General features: G+C 38.6%; 1 protein-coding gene across 1 annotated transcript in view; it reads right to left on the bottom strand.

Moving 5' to 3' along the window:
• PCNX2 (pecanex 2) overlaps window positions 1-17347 on the bottom strand; it is a 164927-nt gene that overhangs the window by 92213 nt on the left and 55367 nt on the right. Inside the window, exons 13-15 of the mRNA XM_052805317.1 lie at window positions 15760-15931; window positions 10751-10861; window positions 9055-9146 (exon numbers count right to left, since the gene is read on the bottom strand). Of these exons, the coding sequence (XP_052661277.1) occupies window positions 9055-9146; window positions 10751-10861; window positions 15760-15931 (375 nt within the window). The remainder of the gene's footprint in view (window positions 1-9054; window positions 9147-10750; window positions 10862-15759; window positions 15932-17347) is intronic.

Below are 17347 nucleotides of genomic sequence, written 5' to 3'. Positions count from 1 at the left end.
GCAAAATACCGTAAAGAGCCCAGCAATATACCTGGTACTGAAATGTATCAGTAGCCAATTTGAGAAATCATGCTGCCCTCTTTCTACTGTAAAACTGCACGTAGCTGATTCCCCATATTAATGCCTTAGGAACTCTTTACTTTCATATTTTCTGTATATTACACACAGCTTCTGCATTTGGCTGGCCTGTGCTCCAGTTCCAAAGTGCCATTGTCCCTCAAAGCTCATCTGTCAGGGAGCCAGGAAGGCAGGCAGGATAGGCATCAACATTTGCTATGTGCCTAGAGACCAGGATTTTGCAGAATAATGCTACACAATGTTGTACAAAAGATGAGAGTGAACAAAGGTGTCATTTCTCCAACATCAGTGTGATGTACCCTGCTCCGTTTTGTCATTTTCCTTCCCCACTAATGATGCCTGGTAGAGCTTTAAATTAAAAAGATGAAGAAAAAAAGAAACAATATAGCTGATAATCAGACAATGATTCTTAGTGGGAAAACAGGAATGACAGGTTTTAGTCTTGGAAGCTGGTATTATCTGTAATACTAGACAGGGAGTTTGACTTCCTACTTTACCTCATTTGGTTGAGGTGACATATAGTGCTTTCATATACGGTTTTGACTTTGATGCAGACACTCACGTAGTCATTTTTAAAACAAGTGAAATGGACTTACAGGGTTAAGGATGAAAGTGATGAGTTACAACAGACCCAGTGGTGGTGGTGGGAGGGGTTCCATTCTAACCACAGAATCGACTAATCCCAAAACAATGCACTAAAAAGGAAGATAAAGGTGTCTTTGAACTTAGGAGCCTTTTACCACTGGTAGAGGTGGGGAGGCAAATGTATTTTTTAAAAGTGGCAGTAGCAGTTTTCTGTCCTACATAATTTATTCTTTTTGCTTCTTTCTTCCCTTAAAAAAAAAATGCATGTAGCACACTTATCTTTCAAAGATAGACTCAAATAAATCATATGTCCTACTCCAGAGACAAAAAGTGCTCTGAACAGAGAATCATTTGTGCTAAGTAGAAATTCTTGTTACTTTTTTTTTTTTTCTTTTTTTCAGATTATTCCTCTCAACTCAAAGACTTTGCAGACTACTGCAGCATTAGCGTTGTTGAAGGTGAATGTGTTTTTATAGTAGCTGGCTTTTTAAATATGGAGACACACTGCAGTTGTTCTTCACAAAGCACACCCACCTTCTGATTTTCCACTCTCTCATGATTTCATCATTATTCACAGAACCACAGAATGGTTTGGGTTGGAAGGGACCTTTAAAAGTAATCTAGTCCAACCTCCCTGCAACTCAACCAACCTTTCTTTGGTCTTTCTCCTTACCTCCACTCTCCAGCTTCATCATGGATCTATGTTATTGGTCATATCAAACAATACACAGGACAGCTGTTGACAGTCAGCCATTCCACATGTGTGATGGTAAATTGAAAGAAATACTAACATCCTATTTCTGAATGAGATTGTAAAAGGGAATCCTCCCCAGCCCCAAAGGTAAGAGAAAATGGTAATAACAACTTGTTCTCTACAAGGTTAACTATAAGCTTGACTATATTACCATGGATACACATTTTCAGTGAACACTAACAACCAGGAAATGTGAATTATTCATGAGCCTCATGTTACACTGGTTAGAGACAAATTCTATGGGGAGATGCCCACCAGCCTTATCTTCCCCTCATCCATGGAAAACAAAACATTACTTTCCCAGAAGAGCTCAAAAAACTTGACAAGTGATAAGCTACCAGAATACAGATACTACCGCCCACTCTAAACAATGTTGTCCCTGTTTCTCTGCACTCCCAGCTACTATCTGTGACCATATTTTCATTGCTGAAATTTAAAATCCATAAGGATGGGACTGATGCAGGGGTGTACGCACACCACCTTACACAACAGGGTCCCACTCTGTGACTAGGATTCCTCGGCTGGAGAGTAAGATGAGCAACAACCCCAGGCAGGAGGCGTGGATACTCACGTTTCACATAATTGTGAGTTTATCCTAAAGAAGTGCAGATTTCTACATTCCTATATAGTGACATACATCACTAAGAATAACCCTGGGCCATATTGGATTCTGCAGGCATAATTTACTTTTTCTGTTATATCTGGACAATAAGTTCTTATTATACACAGAAAACTAAGAGCATAACTATTGAAGTTATGTCTAAAGCGCATCTGACTATGGCTGCAAACATCGCTCACTGAAATGCGTGATATCTGACGATTCTCTCCAAAATTAACACTCCTAACAGCTCTTGCTTGAACCTTAGGGATCTCTAAATTGCAAAGTACATAAAATTGATGAGCCTTGTCTTGAAAACCTCCAACAGGGCTGAAAGTATTTTATGTGGTAGAAACAAAGCTGTCTAATAATCCTATACTTCTATTTTTGGTCACTTACACATCTGGGAATTCTGTCTATACACATGGGCCCATTCAGTGCTGTTTAGAAATTTGTTTGGGCAGTCTTAGAAGACTGAGGGAGACGTATGCTTGCAATTCTTTCCCATTATAAAACCCTAAGACAAATATTTCAAAATTATTAGTACACAGATGAAGCCTGCGTCGTTGAAAACAGGAATCAAGAAGTATTGTTATTCTGAGTAATGAGTTTAAAACTCATTAAACAACAAACCAAACTACATAATGTGAGCTGAGAATGGTTTAAAATACACACAGGATTTTTAGTAACTGTCCGCTGAAGCAATAAATAAGTTACCAGAACTTCTTCAGGTATAAGGTAATGGAAACTACATAACTTTCATTTAAAAAAATACGTACTTCCACAGAGCTGGAAAAGGCAGCTGCGCCACATATGAACATATTCACATCGGTTTAATTTTCTGACCCAAGTCCAAAATCTGAAATTTTTCCAGGCTGATTAAGATAAACCACAAGTTCCTTAAGCAGTTTAAAAACCAAAACCAAAACCAAAAACCCAACAAAAAAGCTGGATGACAAATAATTAACTGGTTCTGGATAAGTTTCAAATCCAAACCAGCTGATTGGAACAGAAGGCAGAAGAGAAGGACTGACTGATTCCAGAAACCTTTGAGGATGTGCTCTTCCGCCCCACAGCAAAACACTGATGTGCTGGAATGCTAAAGACTGATATCGAGACGGCTAAATTCCAGACTGAATATTTGTGGAAAAAGTAGGAGGGCACACCTGACTTTTTTTTTAAATATCTGTTAAATATTTGGGCACAGACCACCAAACAGATGGAGCGGGAGACGAAAATCAGTACATCAGGCACTTCTAGTCAAGTGAAAAAGATGGCACAGAAGTTCCTGTGTCTCCAATCTGATGGATGTAATATCTGAAAATAAAAACACCTCCTCCAGGAAAAAGAGATAACCCTTTCATATATCAAAGCTAAGGTAGCTATTAGAGCTGTCAATTTCTGTTCAAGATTACAGCACTGAAGCTGAGATCAGAAATAAAGCCAGGCTGAAGTGAATGCAGATAATTTTAAACTGAAGTCAGTTACCCAATAGCTTCAAAAAAGTAGCGAACTGAAAAATAGCTGCTGTTAGATGTAACAATCCAAGGAATGACCAAAAGACATGACAAAACCATGTTTAGGATTTAGAGCTTTTTATTAAAACAAAAGTAAATGCAAGTTCATAGAGGACCTGGAAAGAACTGGAATAAGGAGGGATTATATCATTAAACAGAGGCCTGGGAGATAAAGAAAATCTCAAAGCAAGCTGGAGAAACTCAGGTCTCTGCACTTCAGGAGCTACAACATTTATCTTCTGTCTTGTCTGAAAACAAGTTCACAGTATTGTTCTCTGTAAGGCTGGATAAGCAGCTGGTGTCATATCACTCATGACAGGGATGTGTCATGGGAAAAGATGTATGAAGAGATGCTTTACAGCACCTGAAAGCTGTAGCCAAACTACCTTTGCATCACTGGGATAACATGACTGTAAACCAAAAATCTGTCCAGGTGACTTCGCATCATCACCAGAGGGAACAACTGCTGTTCACCAGCTATGTCAGGCAGCGACTGGAAAACCTGCTCCACTCACAATACACTCCTCTGACTGACAAAAGTGATGAACAGTGTTCTGTCCATCAGTCCTCAGGGCCTCAAACACATGGATGGAGACCTGGAATTCCAGCTATTTCGTGTTTTGGGGTTTTCTGGAGAAATTATCAGTTCCAATTTTAGAAGCAATACTCTGTACTTCCTACTGTGAACAATTTGTGATTTTCTTTTTTCTTTTTTAATTTGACAGCTTTAAACAAAAAGAAAACTGATCAGTCCAGCAGTAGCACCACTAAAGGAGGTCCTGACAAACTGCAAACCCACAGTTCCTCCACACAAACGTCAAGCAAGGGCAAAGCTGCCGAGGAGCACTCTGAGGAGGGGAGCCGATCGCTTGGCCACAGCAGGTGGGACCCCTTTGCTTCTCAGTCAGCTCCGAACAACACATCCCTTTTTTTCCACCAAGTATCTGAGTCACACAACTCAAACACAGGTCTCCTCATTGCACGACGAGTTTGCGCCTGGCCTTGTAACGGACCACCGCTTATTTTAGTTGTGTGGAAAGTGCGTGTTTGGTCACATAACACCCTGCGCCCACCAGGTAAGCAGTACGCAGCCACTCCCCAAAACACATCTCATACGGTTCTGATCAAGTCCTGCCACAAGATCAAGCAAGCCTGCCACACGATCCAACCTGCACATCCGCTGTTAGCACAAGGCTAGAGATCTGTCCACCCTCTTTTAGGCAATATGTGCATTTTAGCCATGAGAAGTGAAACATTTCTGGTCATGTGATGGCAAAGATGCTGCAAGGTCATTAAGAAAGAATGGCAGGGCCAGATTAACTCAAAATCTGGGCACACCAAATTTTGTCTGCAGATCACAGGATGAACTCTCAGCTGAGAATAGTGTATAATAATTTTCCTCAGGCAACTCATCTGAACAAAAATCAATGACAATTATTAAGTTAAACTAATGATACATCTATACTGCAGCTGCTTTTTCACAGAGACTCTCAGTTGGTTTTGTACCACATAATTCAACAGCAAAATCAGTCTGGACAAGGCACAGGATTTCAGCACAGGCCTATTTGTCTCAATTCTCAGAGCTTATATTCACATGTTTTAAAGTTAACTTGAGCACTTACACTGTTTTGTTGACACAGCCAAAAAAATTTCTCAATTCTTACTTTTTATTTTTTCTAAAATTGGAGTTCTAGAGCAAAGAATTAATTGCTGTGGATTTGCTATTCTAAAATAATTTCAAAATTTGACCACAACTAAATCAAACTATTGTACGTATGTATATACAGTTTCTGTTCTAAAAATGAACAAGAAAAACTCATTTATGAACACAGATCTATTATAAAATGAACATTATTTATTTTAATAAAAAAGAAAATCATGTGGTAAATTAATTATTCTTCTAATTAACTTCTTCAGGGATAATATATTTCCTTTTGGAATAATTAACGTCCACAGAGAAATGAGGCTAGACTATTTCACCCTGCAAGATAGTAATTAGAACACAAGAACCACTTAAGGAATGAGAGGCTCAAGCCTGATACTGCTGGAATGGGTCTTCAGCCTGGGCATTTGATGTGAGCAATTGTTCACCAGTACAAAGCACACAACCACTTAGAGATCCATTCTCCTCTGCAATTTATTTCAGGAAATAGAAGTCTGCTAGTTACACCTGCTGAGATATAAGATGTTCTGCCAATAAAGACAGTTTACATTTGAGGATGCTACATTTCAGCCAAGAAATAAGCTTTGCAACCCAGAAATCCCATGCCAGCGAGAGTCTATCATGCTTCCCTGCCCTGAATCTTTTTGATTGTGATGATTTTCTGACCTCCATAAATACTGAAAATTTCGCTCTGTTGGTTTTGCCAAATTGACTAAAAGTGAAAAGAGTAAAATAAAAATGAAAAATAAAGAATAGCTGTAAAGTGCAAGTGTGGAAGAGATGCCATTTCTATCTTAAAGAAAACCATGTACTTATCACCATTGTGCAAACCCCTCTGAAACAGATTATAGCATTTGCTCAGTTTTGAGTTAAAACTCTGCAATTTCTCGTGCACCAAAAATCCAAACCTTCATTTGATTAGGGTCAGAAGTTGTTTCTCACTACATATCAGAAGAGTTCTAGTTTCTTACAGGGGTATTAGACCTCCTGTCACAGTGGTCCCTATTCAGGATCAGATTCTTCTCTTACATTTAAGCCAATTCCTACTCCTCCTCCACCAACCAAAGAATCATTCTCTTGCAATGTTACAGACAACAGTCCAAAAGGAAAAAAATCTCTGGACCTGACTGAAGAACAGGGAGAGTTAACACAAGTGCATATTTTATAATTTCTAGAAGAAAAAATGTATGAAATTTCAAGCACCCCAGTAGACCGAGATGATGAGCTGAAGCAAGTGGAATCATCTTTACATGCTTTAAATTAACCTCCTCAGAACTGCCTTCACAAGAACAGTGCCATAAAAATTCAAATTAACTGTAATTTCTGTGTGAACAGAAAGTCTGCACTTAATATTGGTAATTTACAACAGATATCTTGTAAATCTTTCACAGCACTCTACAACTTCAGGGTAGCATTAAAAGCATATTTCTAAGCAGTTTGAAGTCTAATCCATGAGGAGATTGCTTATCTACAAAGCCACCTGCATGCTGTAATTTGAAGTATTATGCTCAGAAAGGAGTCTGTAGAATATTTTAAGAGGCTTTTCTTTAATACTGTTTACCAAACTATTTTTTAAAGCATCCATCACACAACTTCCCTGCCCTCAACTAGTGAATCGCCCTCTGCTAACCTTAGGGGAAAAAAAAAAAAAAATTATCATTTCCCCAGCTATTTGCCTGTTGAACAGTGGTTTAACTCAATTCCTTCTTTCCATATAGCTCTTTCCATTTTTCTCATTGTTTCTCCCCACTGTTATAGATTTTTCTCACTCTGTTCATTCTTACAGAGAGCCACCTTCTCCATCCCAGCTGCCAGATTCGGAATCATTAATATAGCCAGAAAATGGTAGTAGGAATGCTAGCTACTTTAGGAAACTCCATAAGAAGCAGTTAAGCTTTCTAGCATCACACAGCTGGGTCAGGTCAAACCAGTATAACTGCTATACCGGGTGAGCCTGGCGACAGGATATTCCCTGGGAGTACACCACATGTTCAAAGACATTTAATTTAAAGTGTCTTAATGCAGCACTGCTCAGCAGCTGAGTTGCCATAATTTATTGCGTATGGACTCAAGCCACCCAGGGGCAAGACAAAATGGTGGCTTAACACATTTTACCTTACTATCGGGAGTGGTTAAGAACACATGCACAGGCAGCTCTGATCATCTCTGATAGACCATTAAGGCATTATAGTTGACCTTTTTTGATTTAAGGGTCCTATTCAAAATTTTAAGTGGAAAATTGTTAAAAGCCATTATAGAAATGCTTATGTTCCTTAAAGAACTCCTTTAAAGAAACATCTGACTGCCCCTCTCATCTGTGTAAATCACTAGCCTGGGTGTTGACATGATACATCCTTGGCTGTTGTAGAACCTTATATTGGGATCTCTGTGTGTGCTATGCATGTGTAGCACCACAAAGCATCCTCTCACGTACACCCACAAGATGTCAAGAGCAGCTTGTAAATCACTGCACATCCTGGTGCACCCCTGCATGGGCACTGACAGCGTTTAGCCTGTAATGAAACACTGTCAAAAGATTGTCCCTTAAAGGATAAATTTTATCACAAGTCTAAGAGGAAAATTCTGGTCTTGCTGGGAATTTTACAGCAGATTTGAAGGCAGCCAACATTTCATTACTATTTTTTAAATAAAACAAAAAATGCAGAGGGGACATACATTAACTAGAAAAAAAAAAAAGCTTTAGATTGAATATGGCTCAAAATGCAGCATCTGCCAAAAACAACATTGGGCATCACTGGGAAGTGTTCTGAGAAGAAGGCAGCCAGTCATTTTGCCAGCATATAGAGCCGAGGCACACCCACATCCTGAGCACCATACGCTACTCACTCTCTACATCTGAAGGTCACAACAGAGTAAGAGAAGGCACAGAGTAGGATGACTAACTTAGCTACTCCTGAGAGAGCAGCTGCTTTACAAGGAGATGCTAGAAAGGCTGAGACTCTTCAGTTTAAAGAGAAGATAGGGGGAGGATATGACTGATGCCTACAAAACTGCAAAGGCAGTGGATATGGTGAATGCAGAACAGTTCTTCCACAAATCCTGCAATAGTAGGCATAGGGAAGACTTGGTGAAATTAGCAGATCAATTTAAAACCAATGAAGGACAGCACTGCTTTGCACAGAGCGCAGTGAACACCTGGAATTTGTTGGCACAAACTTGTGGAGACAGACATGACCAGTGCATTCAGGAAGGGACTTGGCAAATTCATAGACAACAAGTCTACAGATACCAAATGAAAGAAGCAGGGACACACTCTCTAACATCCCTAATCCAACACTTGTGGATACTGGTGGAATATTAGGGAGAAGAGTGACAATCTATCATCTGGCTGGCATTAAACTCCTAAATTGCATTTCTTTGTGGATGCAAACACATTACTGGGTTAGATGGTCCACTGATCTGCCCAAGCTGGACATTTAAGTTCTTAGGCATACTGTTATGAAGCAACAACAATTTTTTTTTTTTTTTTCCTTCAGAAGTATGGACCTTATTAGAAATTTTGACCAAATTCAGCTTGGCTTATACGGGTCAATAAGAGTTGCAGCTTTTTAAGCCAAGGCTGCTGTTAGTCTTCGTAGGGGAAATTCAATGGATCATTTCAGACTGATACATGTAAGAGGCAAAAAGTCACAGGTATTAGACACACGTTTACTCCAGTATTTCTACTACAGTTTCAATCCATTTCAGTGTAGCTAACAGGCAGAACCTGAAGCATGGCTTGTAAAGCGTATCTTGATAAACAACGACAACACAGCACCAAACAATCCTGGTCTCCCTGGATTATATGAATTTTGAGCTTGAAATTTTGAATTTTTGCAGCGTTGTTTTTCTGGCTTACCTTCACTGCACTGAAGCAGAAAGCATATAGGACAATCAGAACCACAAAGCTTCGGGAAATGCTGTAGAGTGCAGATACAAACCCAGCAGCAGCTGAAATACAGACATCACATATTAGTTAATTTCTTCCTAAATGAGGATGTGCAATCAAAAGAAAAAAATTAAACAGCTCTTGCATCACGAGAGGTACAGAGATAAAAATCAGATATCACAAAGCTGGTTGTTGAGGGAACACCTTCAGTGCCCCAAATAAGCTTACAAAACTGTTTACAGCTAAGACTGAAAGCCTGATGCCACTGTACTCCATGTGTTTTCCATTGACCTGAGGTCCCATGCTATTGTTTTTTGTACTGAACATTCTTTTGCCAAAATATCGGTATGCCTCTTCATGTTGCTACCAAGGTGGAATGAAGTGATCTACAAAATTAGCAATTTTCTAGGCAAACTCCACATGGAGTTTTCCTCCTTTGCTTTGCTCCTGAGACACAGGAGACACCAGGTACCATCCAAAAGCATCCTAACTTGCTCAGTCAACCATGATTTGCACCATATTGAGATATATGAACGAACTTAAAGGGAGAGAGAAGGATGCCAGCTGATCTCTTGCTATACCTCCTTTGAGATCTTCCAGAAGAAGGGTAGGAAAAGCTGTGAGAATTAGTTCAGCAGTCTCAACAATGGAGATATAGTGACTGCAAAACCATGCTCTAATTAGGATTCAACCTACACCAGAATCATCATTATTGATAGGATGAGGACTTTATCCAACATGTTATTTCCTCCAGGTCTGCTATGGTATTTATGAGACAAAAAGCAAAGAATACCTGTATCATCTGTACTAGTTTTAACCACTTGCCAAAGGCTATGTCTACAGTAGCAAGCAGAATGATGCAGTAAACATGGATCTGTGGAATGAAAAGTTCTGAGGATGTCATATCCATGTTATTCATGTTTGAGATGCCTTACTGCAGACTATCTCTAGTCTGGTCCCACAGACTGTATGCTCATTAGTGTTTGGAGCGCAATAGTTGCACCCTTACAGTGCACCTTTCTTTTAAGCTTCATCTAAATGGAATCCAGTTTGCATACTCTGACACCATTCCGTGATGCAAAACAACATATGTTAAGTGGGAACAAGGAGGAAGTTTGTTTCTGATCAAACTAAGATGACAGTGTAGACGCATCCCAATCTTCTCTGTTGCTTAAGGTATAATGAAAAACAAAACCCACCACTACCAACAAAAAAACCAATGCATCATCTCTTATGGGCCTTGTTTAATCTCTGACTGAAATAACACCAAAACCATCACATATCCAATATCTTGTGAACAGGCCTTACTATGGAACAATGCAAACATTTTTTTATTTTTATTTTTTAAATGGAGTTTTAACAGAAATTATTTTTTTTAAGTTTTTCTTTTTTATAAATGTAGTAAAGATCCACATCAGACATGCCAGGAAAGAGCTCTTTGATGTCAACCACATTCTGCAGCCTACAGCACAACTTGCATACAACTTTTCAAAAGAAAAAAGAAATCTAATCAAGGGGGTCTTATTAGTATTTGCCCACTGTTAAATGAATACCATTAGCTGTTTGAGCTTTAACATGCACTGTGCTTTAAAACATGCAATAATATACTCTAATCTAAGGTTATAAGCCCAGAAAGGGATAGCTCAGGCTGCAACTGGCTACTTACCAGAACCACCAAAAAGCAACATGTCTATTTGCTCCAAAAGATATATACAGAAGGTGTTGATTTGAGGGAAAAGACCAAGAAGAGAAATTGCAGGAAAACAATATAAAAACACTAAAGAAAAAAAGAAGATGTATGTTAGAACACAGTCATACATCACAATGTATGGAGAACAGACAAACATGCATCATACCAGAATAAGAAACTGTTGCAATAAATTCTGAAGATTACTCAAGTGAGCATACCTTAACCTTAGCAGCAACGATTACACTTTCCTTCTCATGTATTCAAAATAAATTATGCTATTTTACATGTAAGAAACTAAAGCTCAGAGGTTAACTTTAAGCTTTATTTTGGATAAAAGCAGCAGCATAAAAAAATAGCTTTACGTAGCCTCCTTACTGCTTCTCAAATACTTTCAAACTTATATTTGTTCTATTTAAAGTACAGAAATTTTAATTTGCAGACTCCAGAACCTTCTCCTTGAATCTGAGATGGTTCAAGCACAGGTATAACAACTCAATATAAACAAACAAAAGATATTTTAATGGCTAAGATCCTAAGTATCTTGGCTATCACAATATTCTGCCTCTGCCAGCAATCAACAGCAGACACTTAAAGCAACATGTAAAAATGGGACAAACCTATAGCAAAACTTCCCCAGAATATTTCCCCAGCTTCCAGCAGGATGGACCTTGACTTTGCAGTAGTGAAAGTACATTAAAAACAGTAAAGAAACTCAGGGGTAAAACCCAGTCTGACATCTTTACATAGTCTCTTTCTAAATAGAAATGCTAATTACAGTCAAGGAAAAGCAGAAGTCGTAATTCAGGTAACTGTGCTGCTAGCCTTATGTTCTGTTCACTTCCAGCCACTCCTCCTTCCCATCCATTTACTCTTAGCTCCACCCTAGAAAATGCTAAGCACAGCTGTCTAGCAAAGCATCTAAACACACACTTGACCCAAGTCTCCGATACTGTCAACTTTCAAGGATACATGCACATGTTTAATCATGTTCTTACTGCTTCGTTGTACTAGTACCAGAATGTTCTGCATGATGAAGAAGAGAGATGTGTGTCAGCCACTCTTCATTGTAAACAAGTATGTATTTGTCAGTTTACATGCTAGGAAGACTGCAGTTTCCTCCTATTCATTCTCATAAAAAGCAAATTAAACAACTCACTAGTACAACTTATTCCTCTTTCCACCCCACTCAAACTTTAAGAAGGTAACAATAGGATTTGTGTTCTTTGTTGAATGCTAATTTCACATTTTACTCCCAGCTCCTCTTACTGATGCATCTTGTGCTAAAATAAAACAATACACCAAGTTTGATCTGACAGCTTTTATCTTCATATTATACATTACTGCTATCTAATATTGTAAATCTTTCTGAGAAAGTCAAACACAGGAGAAAAAATGACATACTCAAGTGTTAAACACAGACAGGGTTCACTTAAGTATACTTGCATTCACAATGCACCCTTCATCACGACTTCCTGCCGCTGGCACAAATTATACATACGTAAGAACATAAGGAAACACTGTCTTCTCGATCTTTTACATGCAAAATGCCATTATTAATCTCCTCTTCCTTTACTAGTCTGCTATTTTTTTTAGATATTCCACCAAGCCATACCAAGCCAAGCAAGAACCACTCTTGAAGACAGACAATAGCATGACAGCAAAATGCCCAGCAGGCCACATGGACTCGCCGTGGGATCACCTATCCCCAAAACTCACTGCTGAAACTCATAGGAGATCTTGTTCCTCGGGCAAAGGACTTGCAGAACTGCCAGAACTCGTCTTAGACTACTGACTTACAGTCCAAATAACTGCCTTTGCTGTAGTAACCTCAGAAAAAGCTGAATAAGAGCACGGGAAGGAAGGACAAGACCAGAGACATTATCCTGTCTGTACACCAAAATATACAGGGATGAATGTAAACAAGGAGGGAAAAGCTGGTTGACTACAGCAATGTCCTCACCTCCCCCTCTCTCTATTAATACCTTGAATAATCCTAACAACTCCTTTAGCTAAGGTAGCTTTGTTTATCTCACCCTGCACAAAGGAGCATACCAGAGAGGAAAATGGAACAGTTGTCACTTACAAAAGGATTGAATTTAGGAGCAGAGGTTTCCCTTGTGGGAGGCAGACAATAAAAGTAACTGATTAATCACTTGGAATTGCATTACAAATTCCAGAGAGAATTTGTTTAAGCATCACACATTTCCATACAGAACAACACCTTTAAGAGCTGGACCACTAAGATGCTTATGTGAGCTGCTGGCATTTAACACTGCAGTTTGAAGGTTTCCTTTACATGAGTAGCTACCAGATAAGTGTAGGAGGGGAACACAAATTTTGACTTTGGAAACTCTGGGTCTTTTGAGAAATGTAGAATGGTAACTCAGTGGCAATGTCACTGCAAACATTTTAGAAGTTTAGAAAATTATTATTTTAAAAAAATGATGTATCTGAGTACTAGTCCATTTGATGTATAATAATACATACTTTTCCAAAGGGAAAAAAAAACCCAATGTATTATTTCAGTGAGAAATTGTCTTTTTGTTCTCCCCCTCCTGAACATAGCAGAGGATAACATTCACAGAGGCTTTCTTCCCTGACAGAAGCTCAGTCATTGCTGAAAGTAGCAGGCAGAGGACTTGCTATCACAAAATTTTGCCACCACCTGATAGTTACTCTTCTGAGATGTCTGCCAAATAATTTCACTCACCTGTCTAACGTTTAAATGGTTTCATCACAAAAACTATCATACATTAAGTGCATAACTACTTTTGTCACTAGCCATACCTGTAGCACCTAGTGACTGAGGTTGGCTCTGTCTGTGCCCTTCACTTGCACTACATATGTTAATCTAGCAAAAAGGTCAACTGAAATAAGGAATTCAAGATGAAAACCATAGTTAGAATGAATTAAAGCCACGATCCCCCAACTAATATAAATCAACAGCAGAACCACCATCAATTTAAAATAAAACAGAATCAGATCCTAAATAGATTGCTTGAAAAAAGATGGACCTGTTAAAAACTGCATTTCTAAGTAATTAGGTTACACATCTAACAAATTTCCACTGATTTTCTTTTATAATCTTGTTTCAAGACTTTTATCATAGTATGCTATGCAGCATCACACTAGTTCCTCGGTAAGTCCTTTCTGTGATTTCCATCGCTTTAGCTTCTTACCGTAGTAAACACCTGAAAGAGAAGACTTTTCCTTTCCTCGGTATCTGTAATGTAGAGTCAAAAATCCCTTGATTTCCCAACATATCAACTCTGAATACTACAATAAATTATGAGTAAAATACAAATTTAAAAGTTACCATATGATGACAAACCAATAAAGAAATATCAAAAATACATAGCAAATAGGCAAAAATGCAAAATGATAGCAACATTTCATTGGTATTCAGCGGGGCCTACTTCCCTCCTCTTTTTATTGCCAAAATCAAATACTTCTATACCTTTAGTGCCTGAGGGAATCTATACTCAAAGTGCAGCAAGATGCTGGAGGATGCCAGACTGCCATGGCTTACAGAAGTAGCTGCACTGTGAAAACTTGCAAGGATTCATGGCAGCCAGAAGTTGGGACTCCCATAAGAGACAAAACAAGGAATAGCCAAACCGCGGCACCAAACATCACTTGAACAAATACACCTTGGCAAAATAAGAATAGGGGACAAGCAAAGGGAAATGGTTTCTTCTTCTTCTCTCGTTAAACTGAGCCCGTATTTCCTCTCTCCCCCACCTCCTCCAGGCTGTTTCAAGAACCAGCTCTACCACCTCTTTTGAGGCCAGCCAAAATTAGCACATTCATAACCACACTTTGTTTTCTTATTCTGGTTGCTATAGTTTTTCATTTATCTCTATCCCAAGTGTCATTTAAGATTCTCATTGAATTATTTATCAGCATTTTTACTGTTCACCTTTGACAGGCAGAGAAAATAAGATGTAAGAAGAAACTTTAATGAGACCAAAGGAAAGTAATGAAAGAAACTAATGAAAATAAGTGAGATGCAGGTCTTCATTATTCCCTGTTTCTGGTGAGAAGGATTGGGAGTCAATGAACCCATATAAAGGACCAGAAGGCTTTCCTAAAAATAGTATGCCTCTCAGGCAGTAATAGCCTGACTTGAGTATAGCAACAAGCAAGTACAACAGGCACAGGTGAACAAAGACCTCAAAGGTCATACACTCTATATCACAAAGATTTTTCCTCTACTATGGAAGGTTTTCCTGGTTCTAAATTCACAAACCAACGGGTCATCTTTGGTACACCATGACACAGCTCTTGGGAAGTTTTCAAAACTTGTACAGTAAACTTTAACTTTTCTACTTCATACCTAACAGTGTTGCACTACTTGACCCAAGTGCAGTTCAGCACTCTTATCTGTGGCACAACTAGAGCAGCATCACAGTGACAGACTGCAAGTGCCAACGGATGGGGCAATATCTGAATGTCCTCAGCCACCTCAGAACATGATTCCAGAAGGAAACAGGTTGGAAGAGCTACTGTGGAGTGGCCGCTCCACACTAACTCATCACGTGAACAGCAAGATGAAACTAAACCAAGAAAAAACGTGTTCTTCATGAGCAGAATGTCCATCTGAGGACTTGGCACAGATAAGCTTCCAGGCATTACATTTAAAACTCAGCTTATTCTGCAGTAACTGCTCTGCACAGACAAGCCCTTACAAAGATTAACTGCATTTCACAGATGATGTCTTTTGCTAATAACATCAGTGACTGTTAGTTTTCTATAGAGACTTTTCTATGAGCCTCATTTCATTAAGAACTCCTTTTACGTGAGGGAAGGTTGCCAGCTGCCCCCGGCCCCCCTACACTCATCTTAAGTCATTCCAAATGTTTCTATCAATTTGACTTAGAGTTGTGCCTCCATAACATGCGTTTGATTGCCAACATGGGAAAACACAGGCTTCCCTGGCTAACGCTTAATTCATTTTTACAGTCCTAGGAAAAATATTGACTCACCTATTACATGGTCTCTGGCTGACTGGAGAGATCTAGGCGAAAAGAGCTTCAAGCCATACATTGTATAAACTGGAGGATTTGTGTCTTTAGATCCAGCATCTAGCAGCAAAATAAGGCCACACAATATACAAAAATATACAGGTCTGCTGTAGGTTATGATTTTATTGTGCCCCTGGAAGGAAAAAAAAAAAAAAGTGTTTGAATTTTGTATTCATCCTCTTACTGCGTGCACTGCATTAACCTGGAGAGAGGGTCAGGAGTCAGACAAAATATTTTAATGACTTATACATACTAATTAATAATAAAAATGTTACAAGGTATTTTATCTTCTCCAGAGGAGACTTTCAAAAGGTACAAAAAGCAGTTAAGACTAACTCCAGCAATCATTTATGCTTTTCAAAATCCAACCTTCTGGACCTTTCAAAACACACTAATTGCAGAAGTCGTCATTTTCTGTGGAGAAAAAAAGCCTCAATCTGTCTGAACCTTTCTTTTCAATAGAAAAGGAATTTTTCTCTATATTACTTTAATGAATGTCTGCTTCAGGTAGCTTGGCTTTTTTTTTTTTTTTTTACTTTATGAAATATAAAATTAATTTTTAATTGCATCCTGGGAAGTAAAAAAAATAGTAAGGCACCTCTTAGGTGCAGTGTGAGGCATGGAGATTGATTTTTTGCACCAATACAATTCAATTTTTTTTGTTGATTTGAACTGCCTGACAGCAAATCAGTGTCCCTCCTGGAGGGGGTGACACTCATCAGCAGTTTCTGGTCTCTCTCTCATGCAGCACTTTGAAAGGATGATCCAAATTAATTAATATGTGGAAGGATCCTTATCTTACATCTTTCATACACATCTCACACAATTGATTCGCACTAATCCTACAAAACACTGCTGTGGGGCTGTGGGCCAGGGAGAATAACAGACGCTTAAGAAAAATCTTAATAGTTCTCCTGGTAGGAAGCTTAAGGGTAAGAAAGACATTTTAAACACTGGTGAGTCAAAAGATTCCTTGAGTGTGAAAAGCCAGGAGCAAAGCGACAAGGATTCCAGTTTGCCTTGCATAAAGCTGCTGTGAAACTGTTCTTATTTGTAAAACATGACTTAAGTGAGTATAGTAAAAGATCATTTCTTTTTTGAGTCTACTTACTGATTTGAAACAGCGGCTGTATTTGTTTGGCTGCCAGCCAAGCTCATATGTTAGCATTGCTATTAACTGATCTGTACTCTCTTTTGGGATCAATCAGTTAACAAGGTGGCAGATTGCAGGGAACTGGCGGGCTTATATTGCACCTCACATCCATGGAATATGAATCAAGTTGGACTGACAAATCCTAGCTGTTTAATCAGAGTTTCAATTTTACTAATGCTTTAAAAAAAAAAAAAAGGACACATGTCCATGAAGTAATCAAAGGAGAATTAGAAAGATGAAAATCTGACTTTAAAAAAATTCACTTAAAATACTACTTTCTAGCTATTTTTAAACTTCAGTGCATTTATCTTAAATACGAGCTGTGCCTTAGGAAAAGAAACCAGTAAATATTACATCTAAACAATTGCTTAATGATTTATATCCTGATGTGCACTC

This window comes from Harpia harpyja, chromosome 13 (genome assembly GCF_026419915.1).
Source record: "Harpia harpyja isolate bHarHar1 chromosome 13, bHarHar1 primary haplotype, whole genome shotgun sequence".
NCBI classification, from domain to species: domain Eukaryota; kingdom Metazoa; phylum Chordata; class Aves; order Accipitriformes; family Accipitridae; genus Harpia; species Harpia harpyja.
The sequence above is the reverse complement of the archived record's forward strand: the minus strand, read 5'-3'. Positions and strand labels throughout refer to the sequence as shown.